Source organism: Aythya marila (genome assembly GCF_965140915.1).
Source record: "Aythya marila genome assembly, chromosome: 2".
NCBI lineage: Eukaryota > Metazoa > Chordata > Aves > Anseriformes > Anatidae > Aythya > Aythya marila.
This window is the reverse complement of record NC_139043.1, coordinates 42,410,395-42,428,071: the sequence shown is the minus strand read 5'-3', so window position 1 is coordinate 42,428,071 and position 17,677 is coordinate 42,410,395. Positions and strand designations below refer to the sequence as shown.

Genomic DNA, 17,677 nt, shown 5'->3' with positions numbered 1-17,677 from the left:
GCCTCCCTGGATAGCTAGGAGAAGTTAGCATCTTGTTTCTTCAAAAACTGCATTACACTGTTCACTGTGGTGATTTGCAGTCTTTTTTTTTTTTTTTCCTTAGGTAACTCCAAGAGCTGAAAACATACTCTGTTTAAATGAACTTCCTGTTCTTCTCTTTCTTAGGGTGGAAAGATTGCTTTTAATCAAGGACTGCTGCAGCATGGAAGAGAGATGCAGACTGTGTTCTCTGATCAGAAAAAAAAAAAAAAAAAGAAAAAAAAAAAAACACAACTGCCTTTGGCTCAGACATATTTCTTAGGACCAGCCAGAGTCATAAGGGTGTCTTAACACAGCACTTTGTATGATATTTTTACTTTCATTTTGGAGGAAATAAAATGAATTAGAGGTGTGTGTTAGGTTTTTTTTTGAGTTACATTTGGGCCAATTATCATGAATCTTTTTTTGTCTCCTACAGCTTTTTTTCAAACAGTAGAGAAATCCAAAGCGTTTCTCTTGGCTCTCTCTCCAGGGACTAATATCTTTAAGTACTTCAAGGCCAGATCCAACTCCCTGACATTTGTCTGCCTTGAACTTGCAAAGCGCTCGTAAGTTTGTTAGCCTCCAAAGCATCAAGAAACTACAATGATCTTTAGACATATTCCATGTGGGAGGTTTTGCAGAAACAGCTTCATACAGCAATAAAATCTACAGCTTGTTCTGGTGAACCTGTGTCAGATGAGGGCAAATAAAATCCTCAGAAGTATAGTAGATATCCAGTTGAGCATGTTACACTGTGAAGATTCATGAATAAAGGAGCTCCTCTGTATCCAGCTTTTATTGTTGTCATTTGCCATAGAAGTGTTGGTTTGAACCCAGATTAAACAAATCTAAGTTGGAAACAGGAACCAGACTAATTCTAACTTTATCACATACACTGCTACAGGTATTGAAGCAAATATTATGGCAGCATTTTCTCTTGAAAACTTGACCCCCATCCAATGCTGCAGGAGGGAATAATTGAGTTTGTTAGAATGCCTTGCTCTGGCCCCATTTCTGGCCTCAAATCTGTGAGCCTGCAGAAGTAAGGTATGTATGGAAAAGGTATGTGAGTACAGTGGTAGTAGGCACTGCAATGGCAGTTAACCTGGTACAGCATCTAACCACCAGTGAAGTCACCTGCTGAGTAGCACCGTCTCTGATGAGCAGGAGCCAAGAAACGTGCCAAATTTTCTAGCCTGTCATACCCAGGGACACTGTGGGCAGGATTAATTAAACACTTCAGTTATTTACTTTGTGCTTCTTTACTTGGTTTTGGCTTTTCTCATGTGCACACAGATTTATGCAACTCTGGCTACTCTGAAACCTCTACTTAACAATTACCATCTAAATCAACCTCCAGATGGAGGTATCATTTCCCGTGACTACATATTAAAGAGCTTGATAAAAACAAATATTGTACAGGTAACGTGATTCCAGTTAAGTTACCACCAACTTTAGTCCAAACAAAGGAAAGAGGAACTGTGGAATTATCCTAAAAAAAGACTCCAGCATCTTGACTGACACTTTAATTTGTAAGGATACAAAGATGTCTCCATTTTTAAACCATCTTACAGGAAGTATAGCATCCTTCTTGTATGCCCTTTTGTTTAGTAGAGTCAAAGCTTGACTCACAGAGAGGGTAGTGTTTATTTTAAATGATCAAAGTTAAGGAGCAGTTAATGACTTGAATACCCACAGTTTATTAAGTTAAATTAAGCAGTACAGGGACTCTTTCTGAGCCATCATTCTAAACAAGGAAAATATCTGTGCCCTTCTGATTCCAAATACCTTTCTTCCCTTCACAACAGTTTTTATCATTTTCAATGACACCATAAGGGAATTGAGCAAACAACAGAGTCCATAGAGATGTTCAATTCACTCTGAGATCTCACCATCTCAGAAAAGAGATAAGACTTTACAAATTTATTCCCCTCCTTTATTTCAATTACCAAGTTAATGCTTCAGACAATTCCTAACACAAACTTCTGGCCAAAAGTCTGTTGGCAGGTAAGATAGCAGGCCTAAATCAAATCACACAGATCTTGCAATAAGATTGCATAGCACAATTTCCCCTCTGTAGTAAAAACTGCACTTTCCCCTATTTTCCTACTAGAATTCACTGTAGGATGATGAAACTTCATTATATACACATGACAGGATGTTAAGATAGCATGTCCTTTAAGAAACGCTAACAATATCCAAAGCAAAGTTCAAATCCAAACATTAAAACAACAAAAAGCATAGAGTGGGAAAAAGGGAAGATTGCTTACACTAATGAGGTCTTCCCCAGATAACTCTCTCCAAGCCTTTCAAAAATAGAAACTAAAAGAACCAAAGGGCTCTACTATAAACAGTCTGCTACACAAATATGACAAAAACCACCACCAGCCTTCAGCTGCGACCCTTTCATGGTTGTCAAATTAAACCACACACCAACAGTGAGACCCCCTCCTCCTTCGTTTTGACCACCGGTTCATGCAAATGACAGAGGACCAATAGTTTTTGCCTAGCAACAAGACTGCATGTTCACTACTGATCATGTTCATGATAAGGTAGTGAATACTAACAAAGCTAATGATGAGAAGCGATTCCCTCCTTCGCTGACTCATCCGTACAATTTTAAATCTTCAAAACAAAGAATAATTCATTCATCTAACAAACAGACTAGAAAGAGAAAAGAAGCCATCAACAATGTTTTTTTCTAGCCTACATCCCAGATATTGAAATCAACGCATACCAAGGTACTTGCATCCAAGAAGGCTTGCTAAATGTACAAAAATACAGGTATTTCTACCAAGCCATTAAACTTTCACATCTATTTATATCTTAGACTCATTCTAATATTTTCCAGGGTTACATTTAGTACATGGTAACCATCCTGACTGCCATGGGACAGAAGGAGCACTGACCGAGCATGCTGAACCATCAGCCCCTGAGTATCACTACCTCCCAGGGAGTCAATACAGCTCATTCAGGTAACTGCAGAAAAGGTTAATTACTTACAGCAGGATGTCCAGCACAGTAGGTGTAGCTAGCATGGGACTGGTAGTGCAAGCTTGCTCTTGGGAAGGTGTATGTATTCCAAGCAGGTTGGCTGCTATTCCACTGGGAGCTAAAGCCAGGGCTCATGGTCACTCTCGATTTACTGTTTTGGTACGTTCTCACTGTGGAGCTGGACTATCAAAAAAGAAAGAAATGCAAAGTAAAAATAGCTTTTAGGGTAGAATATGAACAATGCAGCTACACAACTTCATTGCATATATACATACTGCCACACAGTTTAGACCAATTTTGAATCATTCCTGTAACGAACTGGGAAAAGCAAAAATTTGGTTCCTTGAAATACACCAGTGAAACAGCTACGTTTCTCTAATGCCGAAAAGCAAGACTGAATGACTGTTAGACTTCAGGCTAGGATGTAAATCAAATAGACAATGCGTAGGTAATAGATATAAGGAGGTGTTCTGAAAAAGCGTAGAAGGTGCCACCTTACAAGTTCCATAGTTGAAACTTCCATATTTATTAATTATAATGAGCTGAATATTGTCATTCATTGCACTGCTGATCTGGTGACTAGGATAGGCCATATCTTTACAAAGCTACTTCTACATCACAAATATGTAACCATCTAAACAGACTTTTAAACATCACAATGTTTTGTTTTTTAATTTCTTAAATTGCAAAACAACAACAAAACACAAAATCTTATTTTATTTATTTTAAGTTAACTCAGTAACTTCAGTTGAAAGTGCCCCCAGACAATGTGCCATCACTTGCGTTCTTTATGGCTTTCTCTGTTGTTGCTTTAACTGATTTTTTTCAGTTTCTAGCCCTCTTTTGTCAAAAAATAAAATAAATCCTAATAGATACTTGTACTGATGGGGTGGTTTATTAGTGCAGGAAAACAATGTATTATCAAAAAAGAAGCAGACGATACATTCAAAGTGAATGCTTTTTAGAAGGTATTTAGGTTGGCCTTAACATCAGGTTATGTTAACATCAGGTAAATCTGCTTTTTTCTCCATATTCCATTCTACATGTAGGTTTTGCTGCTTTGTTTTTTTCCTTGGTAAAGGTGTTCTCAATATCCCATGCAAATTTACACCAATTAATTGTGATTATTATAACCCCCAAACTGTTCTTTTTAAAGCATTAAATTCATCAAGGCCTTGGTAGTATTACAGTGAAAGCTTTAGAAATACAAACACAAATAATATTTCTTAGAAATACTTATAAACGTCCCTGTTAGTAAATCGATGCTATCGATTTCAAAAGCTATATTCAAGAATGACGCTTCATTTATTTTTATCTTCCTTTCAAAGACAATTTTTATATGCAATATACGTAGCATTAATGACATGTTACTACAGGCCACCATCAAATAAGGTGTGTTACACAGCTCAAGACTATGCTTAGCCCAAAGTGCTTACAAGATAAATGAGGACTGGGAGAGAAGGAAAGAAGAGAAACTGATGCAGAAGCAAAAAAAACAGCTTGGAAGCACGACTTTCGGTTTCATTTCAGTGCTTCAGCTCAGTTTCTCTGGGTGAGGATTAGTGAAATGGAAGGAAAAGGAATGGAGTAAAGACATTCAAAAAGGGTTTAAGGATGCATCTGAGCTATAAAAATATATATCTTGTATAATCTTTCCTATTTTTATAACGTGTTTAGATGAGCTGGTTTTAGAAATTACTACAGTAGATGCCACATTGGCATCTGCTGAACATGCCACATTTATTTTGTTTAATTTTCAAAAGCTTAAGTACACAAAGTTTGCCTCAGTTATCAGCTGCTGTATAAACTTGAAGTTCAAGAAAAGGCCAAATGACTTCCTGCATGTGTTTATTTCCTGTACTGCCGATTAGGAAGCCTGAAAAGAGCAGTTTCCGCTCAACAGTTCTTAATATCTCGACAGATTCGCCTCCCGCCCCCACCCCTAAGCGAAGGATTCCTGCGGTGTGATTTCTAAAGATTTAACTTACGACTAGCTGAACACAAAGCGTATGAATGAACACTAAAACCCACACTAAACTCTCATTAGTCACTGTGTGTGACAAGTGGTTACTTTGTTCTTACAAAAGGCTTTAGGAAAAAAAATCTGCCCCTACAGTTAAAGGGGCTTATTTGAAATAAATCTTTTTGTATGAATTTAAATCATGACATATCAAAGGAAAGAGGCTATGGCTGCAGCTAGAGAAAAACTGAAGGGTTTTAATGTTGTGTTTTTATTTTTTTTTCTTTTCTTGTCTTTTATTTCTTCCCCTTTTACCCTCTTTCCCCAAGGAGCAGAAACGGTATTTTCTTTCCTTTGACGTATTACTTATATTTCAGATCACTCCTCAAAGACAAATCTCTCTTTCTAGGTCCTGGTAGACTTGCTTCTACATCAGAGATGAGGGCTAGGTTTTGTTTTGGACAGATCAAGCAGAGTTTTAGCCATAATGTACTTCTTCACATACATTTCTCCCCTTTATAAACATCAGGTATTTGAGCGTTGCTGCTTATTAACTCCTCTTGAGCAGTTCATCCCTAGACGAATATTGTGTGCATATTGAGCTGCCCTACCCAGACAATAGCTCTGTTCCCTCCTATTATTTCTGATATGTCTGCATTGTATGAACCACTGGAAATACCTCTCCGGATGATGGGATGCGAAGATGTATTGTCAGCTGTGGTGATTGTTAACTGGTTATTTTCCCCTTGTGTGTGTGCTACACAAAACCCATTCCTGTACCTAACCCCTGGGGCTACATTCGGGGACAGAAAGGAACCCCACCACACCCTTTCTGCTCTTCCACCCTTCTTGCATCATACGGTGAACATATGAGGAGTTGTACCACGCCATAAAGCTTAGAGGACTGAAAGCACAGGGTCCTGCAGCCAGTGGAGGACCCTGTGCTGGAGGAGGTTTCCTGAGGGAACTGAGGCCCATGAGGAGGGCCTGAACTATGTGAGGAGGAAGGAGTGCCAGGGAGGTGCTGCTGTTCCCTTGAGGAGCTACAAGCGAAGGAGTGAAGTTGAGCCTGAGGAACGGGGTGGGGAGGAAGCATTGTTTGAATTTTTCTTTGCTTCTCACTAATTGGCAATGGATTAAGTTAATTTTCCTCAAGTCGAGTCTGTTTTGCATGATGGTAATTGGTGAGCCATCTTCCTGCCTTTATCCAGGAAGCTTTACCCAGGAGCTTTTCCTTCTTATTTTCTCCTTGGCTTGCTGAGGAAGGGGAGAAAAAGATGGGGTGGGGGGCACCTGGCAGCCAGCAAAGGTAATCCTGCCACAGATTGGCAAGTTTTGTGGCATACAAGCTTTTATTCAGCATGTGAAAGTTCACCTATTACCCCAACTCTACCACTTACTCCAACAAAAGATAGCACTTCTCCACATAACGCTATCTTATTTATATCCCCTAGGTCATCAGTGTTACAGCACCTGGGACCACCTGATCAACTTTTCTCTGAAAATTTCTGCAGAAAATTATCAGACTGCAACAAAATAGAACTATTGTCCTGCTTGTTATGACTTACCAGAAACAAGATATATTACAAAGATGGGGGTGATTTTTTTTTTTTCCTTGAATAAGTCACTTAGGCACTTTTATACCCTAAAAGTCTGATGCAACCTAAAATTGACATCGCTAAAATTGATATCGAAGCATATTTTAAAATATGATCCTGTTTCTTCTGTGCCTTAGTTTCTCAGGCTTATAAATACAGATAATCTTATTCTTAAAATTTTAGGCTTTCTTTCCCTCAGGTTTGTAAAAGTTTTGAACATTTTTGGACATAAGCATGACTGAAGTACATGGTATTATTTGTATTATTTCTACTTCTTCAGCTTAACTGCTTTCAGGTCTTAGTTTTTTTAATAGCTGATATGCGAAGTCTAACAGTGGAAAAAATAGACATAGTATTCATGGAGCATTTTTATCTTTAAAGCACTGTGCAGATGTTAAACAGGGGCAAAATTTCTGACTGGTATGCTGTTTCCGACTTTTTAAGAAGTTTATAGTAGATGTAAGAACTACCTGGCACTCCTTCCTATTTGCATGTGAATAAAGCACACAATTTGATTAGGATGTTAAGTAACATAAATAGTTCTGATGTAGACTTAGAAGTCCTCATGTCATCACACATGATCCCTACTCTTTAGCAATACAACAGCATCCTGCAGAAATTAACAAGAAAAATATGTGCTAATTCTGAAATTCTACATCACTTCAAATGCAAGAGTGACTGCATTTATCAAATATCCTTCTACTAACTGTTCCAAAATGTTGTGAGTAATAATGGCTTTGGCACTCCAAAAGAAGTGAGAGGCTCAATTATTCACCTCTACCTTCTCTCTCTACTTGTACTACCTTAAAAAAAAAAAAAAAAAAAAAAAAAAAAAAGTGGGAATAAAGAGGTGTAAATAACATCTGAATTCAGCCTCCCACTACCTCATCTTCAAAAAGCAACTTACCAGAGCTATGATGTCATTTTCTTAGCCCACACAACTTGAGCTGTCTCCAGTCCCTTGGATTTTGATTACAGAATAGTTCTGTCTTTAAATGTACCTTTTTTTTCTTTTCTTTTTTTTGTTTTGGTTTTTGTGTGTTTGTTTTTTTGGATTTATGTAAAATGATTACATGGGCTGGGTAAGGCAGAGTAAATAACCATCCTGGAGATGCTGCTTGCTTAGTCTCCTCATGCCTGTATTTGGATGAGACCATGATGCAAAGCACAGCCCTGCACTCTTAAAAGTTTGGATGCTTTACAAAACACTACTGTTCCCATAGAAATCAAAGTTTTCCTATAACTGGAAGAGTCAGGAATGAAAAGAGCTGCCCTGGAACACTATTGCATGCGCTAAAATGATGCATTTATTTTCTTGCTCACAGAAAATATGAAACTGGCAAACCAAATCTGAAGGCAGTTCCTCACAAGACCCACCTGAGAGACCTTGAAGACTGTGGTAATTGCAAAACTGAAGACAATGAGAGGGTTTTTTTTTTGCCTTTTTTAAGTTTTCATAACAATTCAAAATGAAAAAAGAAAAAAAAAAAAAACAGTAAAGATATTTCAGAAAATATATATTTTTTTTTTCAATAGCAGGAACAAATAGTTTTGTGCTGCTACTTTTCCAAACAGAATCTTTCACTATTTCTTGCTAATCATTTGCAGTCTAGAACCAGATTCCATCTGTTTCAGTAAGAACTAAGATGTTAATACTTGGCCACTACAAATTTAGAGTTTATCAAGTTTGTCTCATAACCTTTATGAAAAAGTTTCAGAGGCATGACCAAACTTTAAGAGAAACATTGTTTTTCCAGACATGGTATTGAAACTCAATACACTGTACCTGGAAAAACAGGATAACCCGAGAGAAATGGCATTCCACTGAAACCACAGAGAAATGATGAGGTTATATTTCATATCTCGGCATACATACGAGGCTATTGCTCATCCACTGGATCCAAGAGCACCAAGCACTAGCCCACATCAGGCCAAAAGGCAGAGGATCCAACCCAGCTGCCCCAGCCCTGTGGGCTTGCTGCACTCAGCAGGCTCCCCACAGATAGGACCAAGGGGACCCAGGTCAGCTGGACACAACAGAGAGCTAAATTCCTTAGAGATGGGGCCCAGCAAAAACACTGAGTTTTAGGGATAGATCCCAAATTATCTAACTAACTCTCAAGGAATGTATTCTAGAAAAATAAAAATAAAAAATAAAAAATCAGGCAGTCATTGTTATGTTTCCCCAGAGTTCTGCCTTGAAAACAGAATATATATGGTTTTCACACTTTCCCGGTTAGAGTTGCTGTCATTTCCAGTGACTCAACACTGTAATTCATGTTGTTCTTTTAACTGTTACTTAAATCCTAAGAGTATTTTTTCCTGTGCAAAGTATGAAACATTGTTATTGAAGTTACAGAGATTGAGCAGGGGAGCTGAAAAAATATGAAGGCATCATGGTTCCACAAAGAGATCACGAAAAGCCTGGTTTTTGGCCACCATACCATGCAGGTCAGTGACAACAGGCAAAGAACTAATGACAAGAGGCAGGCTACCAACAATTCAGATTAAAGACTTAAAGTCTCTTAGTTACCCTATGTGGACAGCCTGGGTGCAACCAAAAGTTATTCAGCCGTTCTCTAGGCTGGGCTATAGCCAATTTCTGCGCATGTGCACCTCCCAAAAAACATTGTCACCACTTGCATCTCCACAGGCAAGCTCAATGCAAAGACAGTAAAAGGCACAAGAAATGCTGCTGTGCTTAAAACTGGCTTCTGCAGAATAGGAAAAGGATTTTCACATGCAGAAGAGAAACTTGTACTGGTTTTGTTATGCATTTTGTACACAGATGTGGAGAATGGGGACACTTATGTTCATGGGCTGCTCACATGTAAGTCTTCCTTCCACAGAAGGAAACGTGAAGAGAAGCTCTCCAAAGGACATATTTTATTTTTGTCAGATTACTTGTAAAAGGTAAACTGGGAGTAAAAGTTATGTTGTTAGACCGAATTTGTATTGAGTGTCTTAACTCCACGTTCCCATCTCCTCCGCTTTGAAAAGAATAAGGACATGGAAAATGTCAAAGTTTCCGCTGCTCAGATTATTATTTAATCAATGTATTGTGAGAAATTAAAGTCATTAAAAAAAATGAACACGCTGCACAGGTCTGATTTCTAAAGAAGTCACACCGATGAACCGGTCACCCAATACAATATACTCCTACGAAAGCACACATCTGTATGGAGTGTCAGGAGAAGATGATGTTCTTCCACCAGGAGATGGAGAACATGCAAGTCACAGAGGCACATGGCTTGAAGGAGAGGATTTGTTCCAGATAAAATCTGATGGTCAACATTAATCTTCAGGTAAGTCTTTATTGCATACAAAACACACTATCTTTAGTCTCTGATCTTGGCAGATCTTTGGAGTAGTGTTTTTACAAGGTCTGAGAACTTTTTGTCATATTTGACAACTGCCACTCTCAAAGTCTTTTCTGCAAACTACTCAGCAGTACTTGGGACTTGCAGAATTCCCTGGGTAAAAGACAGGACACAAAAGGATGTTGCAAAAATTTAAGTACCATCTAGAAAAATATTTTAATGTGTGATGACTACATTTCCTATGACCACATTCCCAGACACAGAGGGCTCTCATACCCATTTTTACCTACATCTTTCCTTTTTTTGTGGACCTATGCTCTGCTGACTGAAACACAAGTTCAGGAGCTTTACTGATTGATGACTGATTTTAGCACTTGCCTGTCTACTAGATTGGGACTTTTTACAGACAGCTAACATCTTTTGTTAAACTCATTAGGTTTTGATAGCTCAGAGGGAAAAATAATTATTTCATTAACACTTGAATTCCTTCCCCTTTTATCGTACCCAAAGGTGTGTTTCACTATGTGCTGCAGTATCTTAATGTTTTTTTCTGATATATCTGTTTACTATATGTATATTGAATTATTCCCTGAACAATAAATCAACCCCTGTCTTGGATACAAAATGATTTTCCTCACACTAGGTCTGCAATGTACAATTTTTTTTTAGACAATCCCAAGAGCAACACCTGGCTGACAATTTAAGCAAGTCTGCAATATTAACCAATGAAAGCAATCCAGGCACACATGCCAGGGAAGAAGGATGCTTATGAACAACCAAAAAATGTCTGTGGCACAACATCCCTTCTATAATCCTACCAAATGAGAAAAAGTCGGATTTCTTTCCCCAGCTACAATAGACAAGGCATTGATTCCAAAATGACAAGCACATTATGGCTCTCTTAATCCACAAATGCTTACTTTACTGAAAACACTGTGATTATGAAATGCATTTGGCCACTGGGAAGAATTCTATAAATCCTGCAAAGCTACCCAATGTGCCACTCCGCCACTAACTCATGTGGATGGACCTGCATGCTTTTGCAAACCTCACTGTGGGATTAGGACATTTATCAAAGCTATGATTTCTTTCCTGCAATGTTGTATCTATTGTATACCAGGAGTTCTGCAGGTGCATGATTTATCCATCCTGTCATTAGCTACAATACCCTGCAAACAGTTTTTATTTTGTGCTGGGGAAACAAACACTCCTCCCATAAATTGTTTTACTGCTGAATGGGGAACGGGCTCCTGCTCTCTTGACAATAAAACAGCTTGCTTTCTCTGACCAAGGAGTTATAATTTCCAGCATAACAATCTGAACCTCAACAACATTTCTTATGGAATTAAGTAATATAGGGAAAAAAATATTGCTTACGTTTTTTTCAATATCACATCTAAAATCTCATCGTGTGTTAAGCACCGACATATTTGATTGCTTGAGGGACATTACAGACAACACAGCCCCTGAAGATTCAACTGAGGGAATTCAGGAGGAGGAAGCAAATGTCAAATAAATTGAATGAACAAAATTTTCTCTTAAAATGAAAACAAAAACTCAATATGAATTTTGTTACTGGGATCAACACTGGCCAAAGGTTTTGGTTTGGCAGAGGAATGTTCAATGAATGTTTTAAAAAGCAAGGAAGCAAACTAGATATCCAGGAAATCCAGAAATGAAAAGCGATTTCTTACTCGGTGAAATCACAGTCAGATAAAAGACTACAGGCCTTTCACTCAAATTAAATATTCACAGAACCACATATATTGTATATGACATATTTGAATGTGAAAAAGCTAATATCCTCTGGCTTTTCCCGTACTCATCTAATCCATTAGAAAAGTAATAGACAGTCTAACCATCACATGTCTTCAGTAGAAGATACGAAAAATAAAAGAGAAAGCAGAATGAACTACAAAGTGAAGAAGAAATAAGAAAAGATGTACCCAAGTCCAGCTCTCAGGATACTCTAAATCAATTTCAACTGCCCCAGATATCTGTCAAGTATCAAATACAGAACAGAGGAACATGCACAAAGGGCTACAGATTTACCTAGAAAAGCCACTTCCTCTTCCCTTAAGCTTTGGGCACTCATGGGAGAGGGAGGGAGAGAGGTCATTAATTTATTAAAAGGGATGAACCAATTTTAACTGTGAAGTTGACTATAACTGATCTGAATTCAGCGTAGCAAAGACTTGCTTTCCAGGATATGTGAAATTAAGTTTCATGAATTTTACCCTGCTGAGAAAAAATACCCCCAGGAGGTTACATATTGAGAGGCTTGAGGTGGAAGGCAGAGATCTTTTGAATCCTGTTGGATCAAATAAGAGAAGTCATGGAACTGCAGAAGAGGAAATCTAGCTGAGCTCCTTGGAGCCTGGCACGCAGAGCTGCACTTCTAGGAAAAACTGACAGCTAGGGGAATAACTCAGCGCAGCTTGGCCTATGGGATTTTTCTGCCCGAGAGGCCAATGGTATGAAGAAGATTCAGATCCTTCCTATTGAAGTTCAACATCATAAACCTGACAGGCAAAAGAAGGAGGGGAAGGGGGGCGGGGAAGGGAAGCTCTGTTTTTGTGTTTCTTCCTGCTGTAACCACAGCACCCCTTCCTATCCCCAGAAGCTTGTTTGGGCTCTTAGGACTTTGTCATCTCGATTTTAAAATGTAAGTACAGTACTTATGCCCAGGATGCAAGAACCAGACGAGAGACGAGGAGCAGAGACTGAGGACAAGAGAGGAGATGACCAAAAATCACAGCATGATGCTCCAAGGATAAACAGATGCTACCCTGTCTCATCTGTGTTTTCTGTTTTGTGTTTCTGAGCCTACTTCTCACTAGACAAGACAAGATGTGGAACGAATGCAGATGGAGATTTCTGTCACATTATTCCCGATTGGTTTAAAACCTTCGCTTATCAAGTAAAATCCCTTGTAGAGCTGATGACTGCATTTATAAAACCTAAGGATGGATAGAATTTCTTACCACTCCATAAGGACACCGGTCTAAGAACGCTAGAGGTTTAACAGCGCATTAAACTATTACAGTTACTATAGAAATTCCTTTAAAAATTATACTTTAAATTTCATATTTCTTTTGCGTCAGTAGACAGAACTCTGCAGCCCAGTGCTCAGAATACAGATTTCAGGAAAATTTGCCATGTAGCATATTCAGTTGTATGTTGTATTTCCTGACACATATGGGTGTCACAACCTTATGACAGAAACAGGAAAAAACAGTAATATTAACAAGGTTTGTACAGAGGCTTACCACATTAGTTACACTATTATCTACCAACACAGTCCTGAGTCACTTGTGGGAATACCTTTGAAGGCTGTTGAAAAATATTTTTATGGATACATTATTTGTTCAGTTTAAAACATATTTTTAAAGCTCCAAGAATCACATATACGTGGCTTCATTATTACTCAAGAGCAACGCTTAGCATGTAGTAAACTGTTACATAGATACTAAGACAGAAAATTAATGAGTATAGATCTAACAGAAAAGAACTTTGCGTATGATACTGGGGAAAGAAAAAAAAAAAAAAAAAAAAGGCCTTATACCTAGAGAGGAAAACAGGAAAACAATGATTCGGAAAATAAAAAATCATCATTAGCTCTGAAACAGACTTATTGAGTGACCCAAATTTTCCAATCTCTTTCCCAGTCTCTGTAACGGGAATATTACTGCTTCTTCTTTTCCTCTTTTGTACGCTCTGGGAGAGGGAATGACATCTACTGTCCATTTAAACAGAAAGTCTTAAATCATCATCATTCTACCAAAACCCAAATGGGCCACTACCACCTACTGTTATCAAAGATGGTGTCTTGCACAGTCCAGCTTCCAAACAGTGAAAGCACACCCATAACTTGTTGCCCTGGGCTTCAGTTCCACTGCCTCCCTCTGAGTGTCTGAGAAGCAGTGAATCTGCAGAAACTCCAGCAGGAAGAAAAACAGGGTAATAATGCAGGTGATACTGAACTAAGCTTCCCAAGCAAAGTCACAATTATTCTGAGGGATTCTGTCCTTTTGACAAAGGAGGGGGGAAAAAAAGAGAAAAAGTTTATTTCTTCTCTGATTGTCTTAAGGTTCCAGACATCCAGAAGTCACTAAGAAGCCAGAAAACATTGGTAGAAAAATTGACAGTGCCTAAAAATTGCAAGCTAACGCCAAATGTAATAGTAAATTTGGAAACAGAAGAAATGAAACCCTCCAGCTAATTCAGTTTCAAGATACTAAAAGAAATTTGGGTGGCAGGAAAAAAAATTAACCCCCAAATTGCAAATACCTGCAGTAACTTTCTAATGAGTTTTTCAACATTTTCCATTTATATAGTAAGAACAAAAGCTACTAAAACTGGGAATAAACACAGCAAAATATAGGAAGGGTCTTACAGTAATTCACATACACACACATAAGCATAATTAAGTGAAATAAAGAACACAGGCAGAAAGCAGGATATTTCCAATGATATTTAAACCTGTTGGCAGTGTAAATTCTTAAGGAAGCTAATAACAGAACCATGAATTAGGTGGATTTAGGAAAACTGAAGCATATACAGAAACAAATATAGGGAAATGTAGGTTTGGGGAGGACAAAGAGCCAAGTAATAAATAGAGCTTTGCTCCATCTCATTTATCTATGTGTATTTACCTGGAAGGGGAGGAAACAAATGTGAATCTATTCTTTAATTGATAAAGACAAAAACTAGAAATTGTTACAACTTTCTAATTGTTTTTGAAACTTTTTATTTAAAAAGAAATATCGAGAAACATTGACTTAAGGAGAAAAGTTAATTTGTATATATATTAAACTGGCTGCTGCTAAGATTTATGCTTTATGTAACATGGATGAAGGGCACAGAAAAGAAGATGGTATTATATACCTTGAGTATGGAAGAAAACTTTACCTCATATTCCAAAAGCTAAGTACATGTTCCCACCCCTCTAATTTTAGAAAAATTTTGCAGACTCTCATTATACCCCGATTATTTGCAGATGTTGTTGTACAAGTGATAACAAGATATCTCTGATCTTTGTCAGAGATAAAGTGTTGAAATATTTGATGGCATTGTCAACCTGTTAACAAAATAAAATTTATTTTTAAAAAAAATTAAAAAATACACTGAATAGATGCTAACACCAGCAGAATCCCGGGTTATCAAATTTTTACAGCTCTCTTTCATTCTGGCCATGATACAGAAAAATACATATTTCCTAAGTATACTTATCTAATAGGAATCACTAAATTAGATCAAAACAATAGAAGATGCATATATATATATTTTTTTTTTACTATTGCCTAAATACCTAATTTGAGCCAGAAGCATTGATTCATAACAAACTCTCAAGAGAAATTATTAGTTAATTCAAAAAATAATAATAATATATATTTTTTTAAGAAACTGAATCTTTTACTCTAAAAAAAAAAAAAATTTTTTTAATAAAAAAGTAAAATTTGGGGATAAAATAAAAACTTTATTTAAGAAGAAATGCGCAGAAGAAAGAAGCTTCTATGAATACTGAATTAAGGTAACAAATTCTATGTAATTGTGAGCTCATGGATCAAATATAGCCGATCAAAGAACAGCAAACTTGTTAGATGAAGTAGCAGATATGCTGTTTATTTGTTTCTTTAACATCAGAATCATACAGTTTGACAAGACTGATAAAAATTCATCTATGCAAACTAGAAAACTTTAGAAAGTACCATTCAAGAACAAGATGTCAATTTTGTTCTAGATGCGGAGGTCCCTTTGCATCGAGCTCCTTATGCATACGTTTAACTGTAAAGCACACAAGGAATTCTACTGAAGCCCAAAAGATTCTTTATATTAGTAGAATTATACACGGATTTTCATTTATAAGGCTTATATGTCCAACAGAAATTATCCTATGCTGAAGACAAAAAAAAAAAAAAAAGTATTTCTTTGCAAGAACAAAAAGATGGAGACTTCGATAGGAAAGGGGGGATTTTGTTGTTTGTTTTAAAAGGATATAAATCTTCATGATACAGGCTATAAAAGAAGGCTAGGAAGATTAATACTCTCTGGGCAGCATATTCCACTCTTATTATCTACAGGATATCTTGCACCTTGTTCTGAAGCATTTAGCAATGGCTCATGGAACAAGGGATGTTTAATGGTCTGATATGGCCTTGCTGCATCGATCACTGTGATACAGCAATCAAAACCAGAGGATGCATATGGCCCTGTTTGATCTTTACAAGAGAATTCCACTATGCTAATCTCTAAAACACAGTCAGATTATTCATTTCTCTCCCTTGTGTATTTTCTTACTTAGGAATAAATAAATCAATCAATACAGTCATCATGCAAAATTTCTGATCTTCGGAGAAGTCAATAAATAGTGCTTTTATGCACATACCTCTGTGGGTATCAGGGTTGCAAATTGTCAGGAGCCTTGTTGACCTCTTTCTTTTAATAAACTCATTAAAAAAAAAAAGGAAAAAAAAAAAAAGGAAAAAAAAAACACATACACATTCATTATGTCCCCTACTTCCTGGAGAAAATATTGGTGCAGCTGAGGTCTAGAGACAGAATATTCTTCTACACAAACATTCTTCTAATTTTACTCACTTTCTATTAGGGCTAAAATGTTCAAAAGGTGATCCACTGTATCTTTTTTTTTAAAAATCCACATTTTTGTATAAAAAAGGATGACAATGCATAAGAAATAGTTGTGTTATTTGAACTGGAACATTTATTTTTGCTTTTGAAAAATCAATAATTTGCAGGAGAAGTAAATTTAAGTAGGCAAACTGCATCTAGATGTAAAATTATGACCGACTTCACGCCATTTTTTAAAATCTTGGATATTTCAGTGAACCTGTGTCTTCCCCGATTCCTCTCTTCACTCATTTGCACACACTTTTGTGAAACCTTTTTCATTTCTCTTTATTCAGATGTTGTTAACAATTTGAAATTAGGTCAATTCATGAAAAATTCCCCCCTAAAAATTTATATCCTTATAATTTGTCTTTCGGGAAACAAATAACAGTTCAAAGTACAAGATTAAACTGGTTGTAAAACAGTTTGAGGTTTATAACAGCCAACAAAGCTTCAGTACCCAAATGTCCAACATTAATGAATCTACTTTTATTAATCGTCTCCAGCAAGGAGCACAGACATCCCACCTGATTTTAAGAGCTGTTATAAACTTTTTTTTTGTTGTTGTTGTTCAGGATTGACAAAGTGAGTTATGCTGAGATAGTGAGATAGCCACAGATTTATAATATTCTTGAGAAGAAAGATTGTGGACTTTCTCTCTCTCTCTCTCTCTTTTTTTTTTTTTTTTTTTTTTTGGCTACTATAGCTTGAATATATAGGTTGCAGGGTGGTCATTTGGTTTCCCTAAGGCTCACTTAGCATTTGTGTGCTTATTATTAAAAAATAAAGCAAAACAGTCACAACATTGTCCAGGTTGGAGGAGTGAGGTAAGATAACACGAATTCATGCTAAAGTCACAAATTGGGCAGCATCACTTTGAAAAGTTTCAAAGAGAAAGCCATGTACAATACTCAGTTACATGCTTTATTGTCACTACAAAATCCACACATGCTGCTGTTTACTCTGAAAGACGTTCTTCTAAGCACGGTCTACTAGCATCTTACCTTAATCTTGTGCTCCCTTAGAAAAAGACCGCTTACTGTAATTTTGCAAACAGAAACACCAAGGGGTAGCCCTCCTTTCACTTAAATAATTGACAACTTTACCAATGAGTGAGCACAATCAAGTGTTTTCCTTCTTCCTATTACAATTTA

At 37.1% G+C, this 17,677-nt stretch overlaps 1 protein-coding gene across 4 annotated transcripts in view; it reads right to left on the bottom strand.

The window, feature by feature from the left end:
* The window catches only part of RBMS3 (RNA binding motif single stranded interacting protein 3), a gene marked incomplete at its 3' end in the record, with an annotated part of 697,589 nt that overhangs the window by 485,282 nt on the left and 194,630 nt on the right, over window positions 1–17,677 (bottom strand). For all 4 annotated transcript variants that reach the window (XR_014317039.1, XR_014317040.1, XM_082754887.1 and 1 more), the window contains exon 3: window positions 3,025–3,198. Coding sequence is in view for 2 of the 4 variants with exons in the window: in XM_082754887.1 (XP_082611013.1) it covers window positions 3,025–3,198 (174 nt within the window). The remainder of the gene's footprint in view (window positions 1–3,024; window positions 3,199–17,677) is intronic.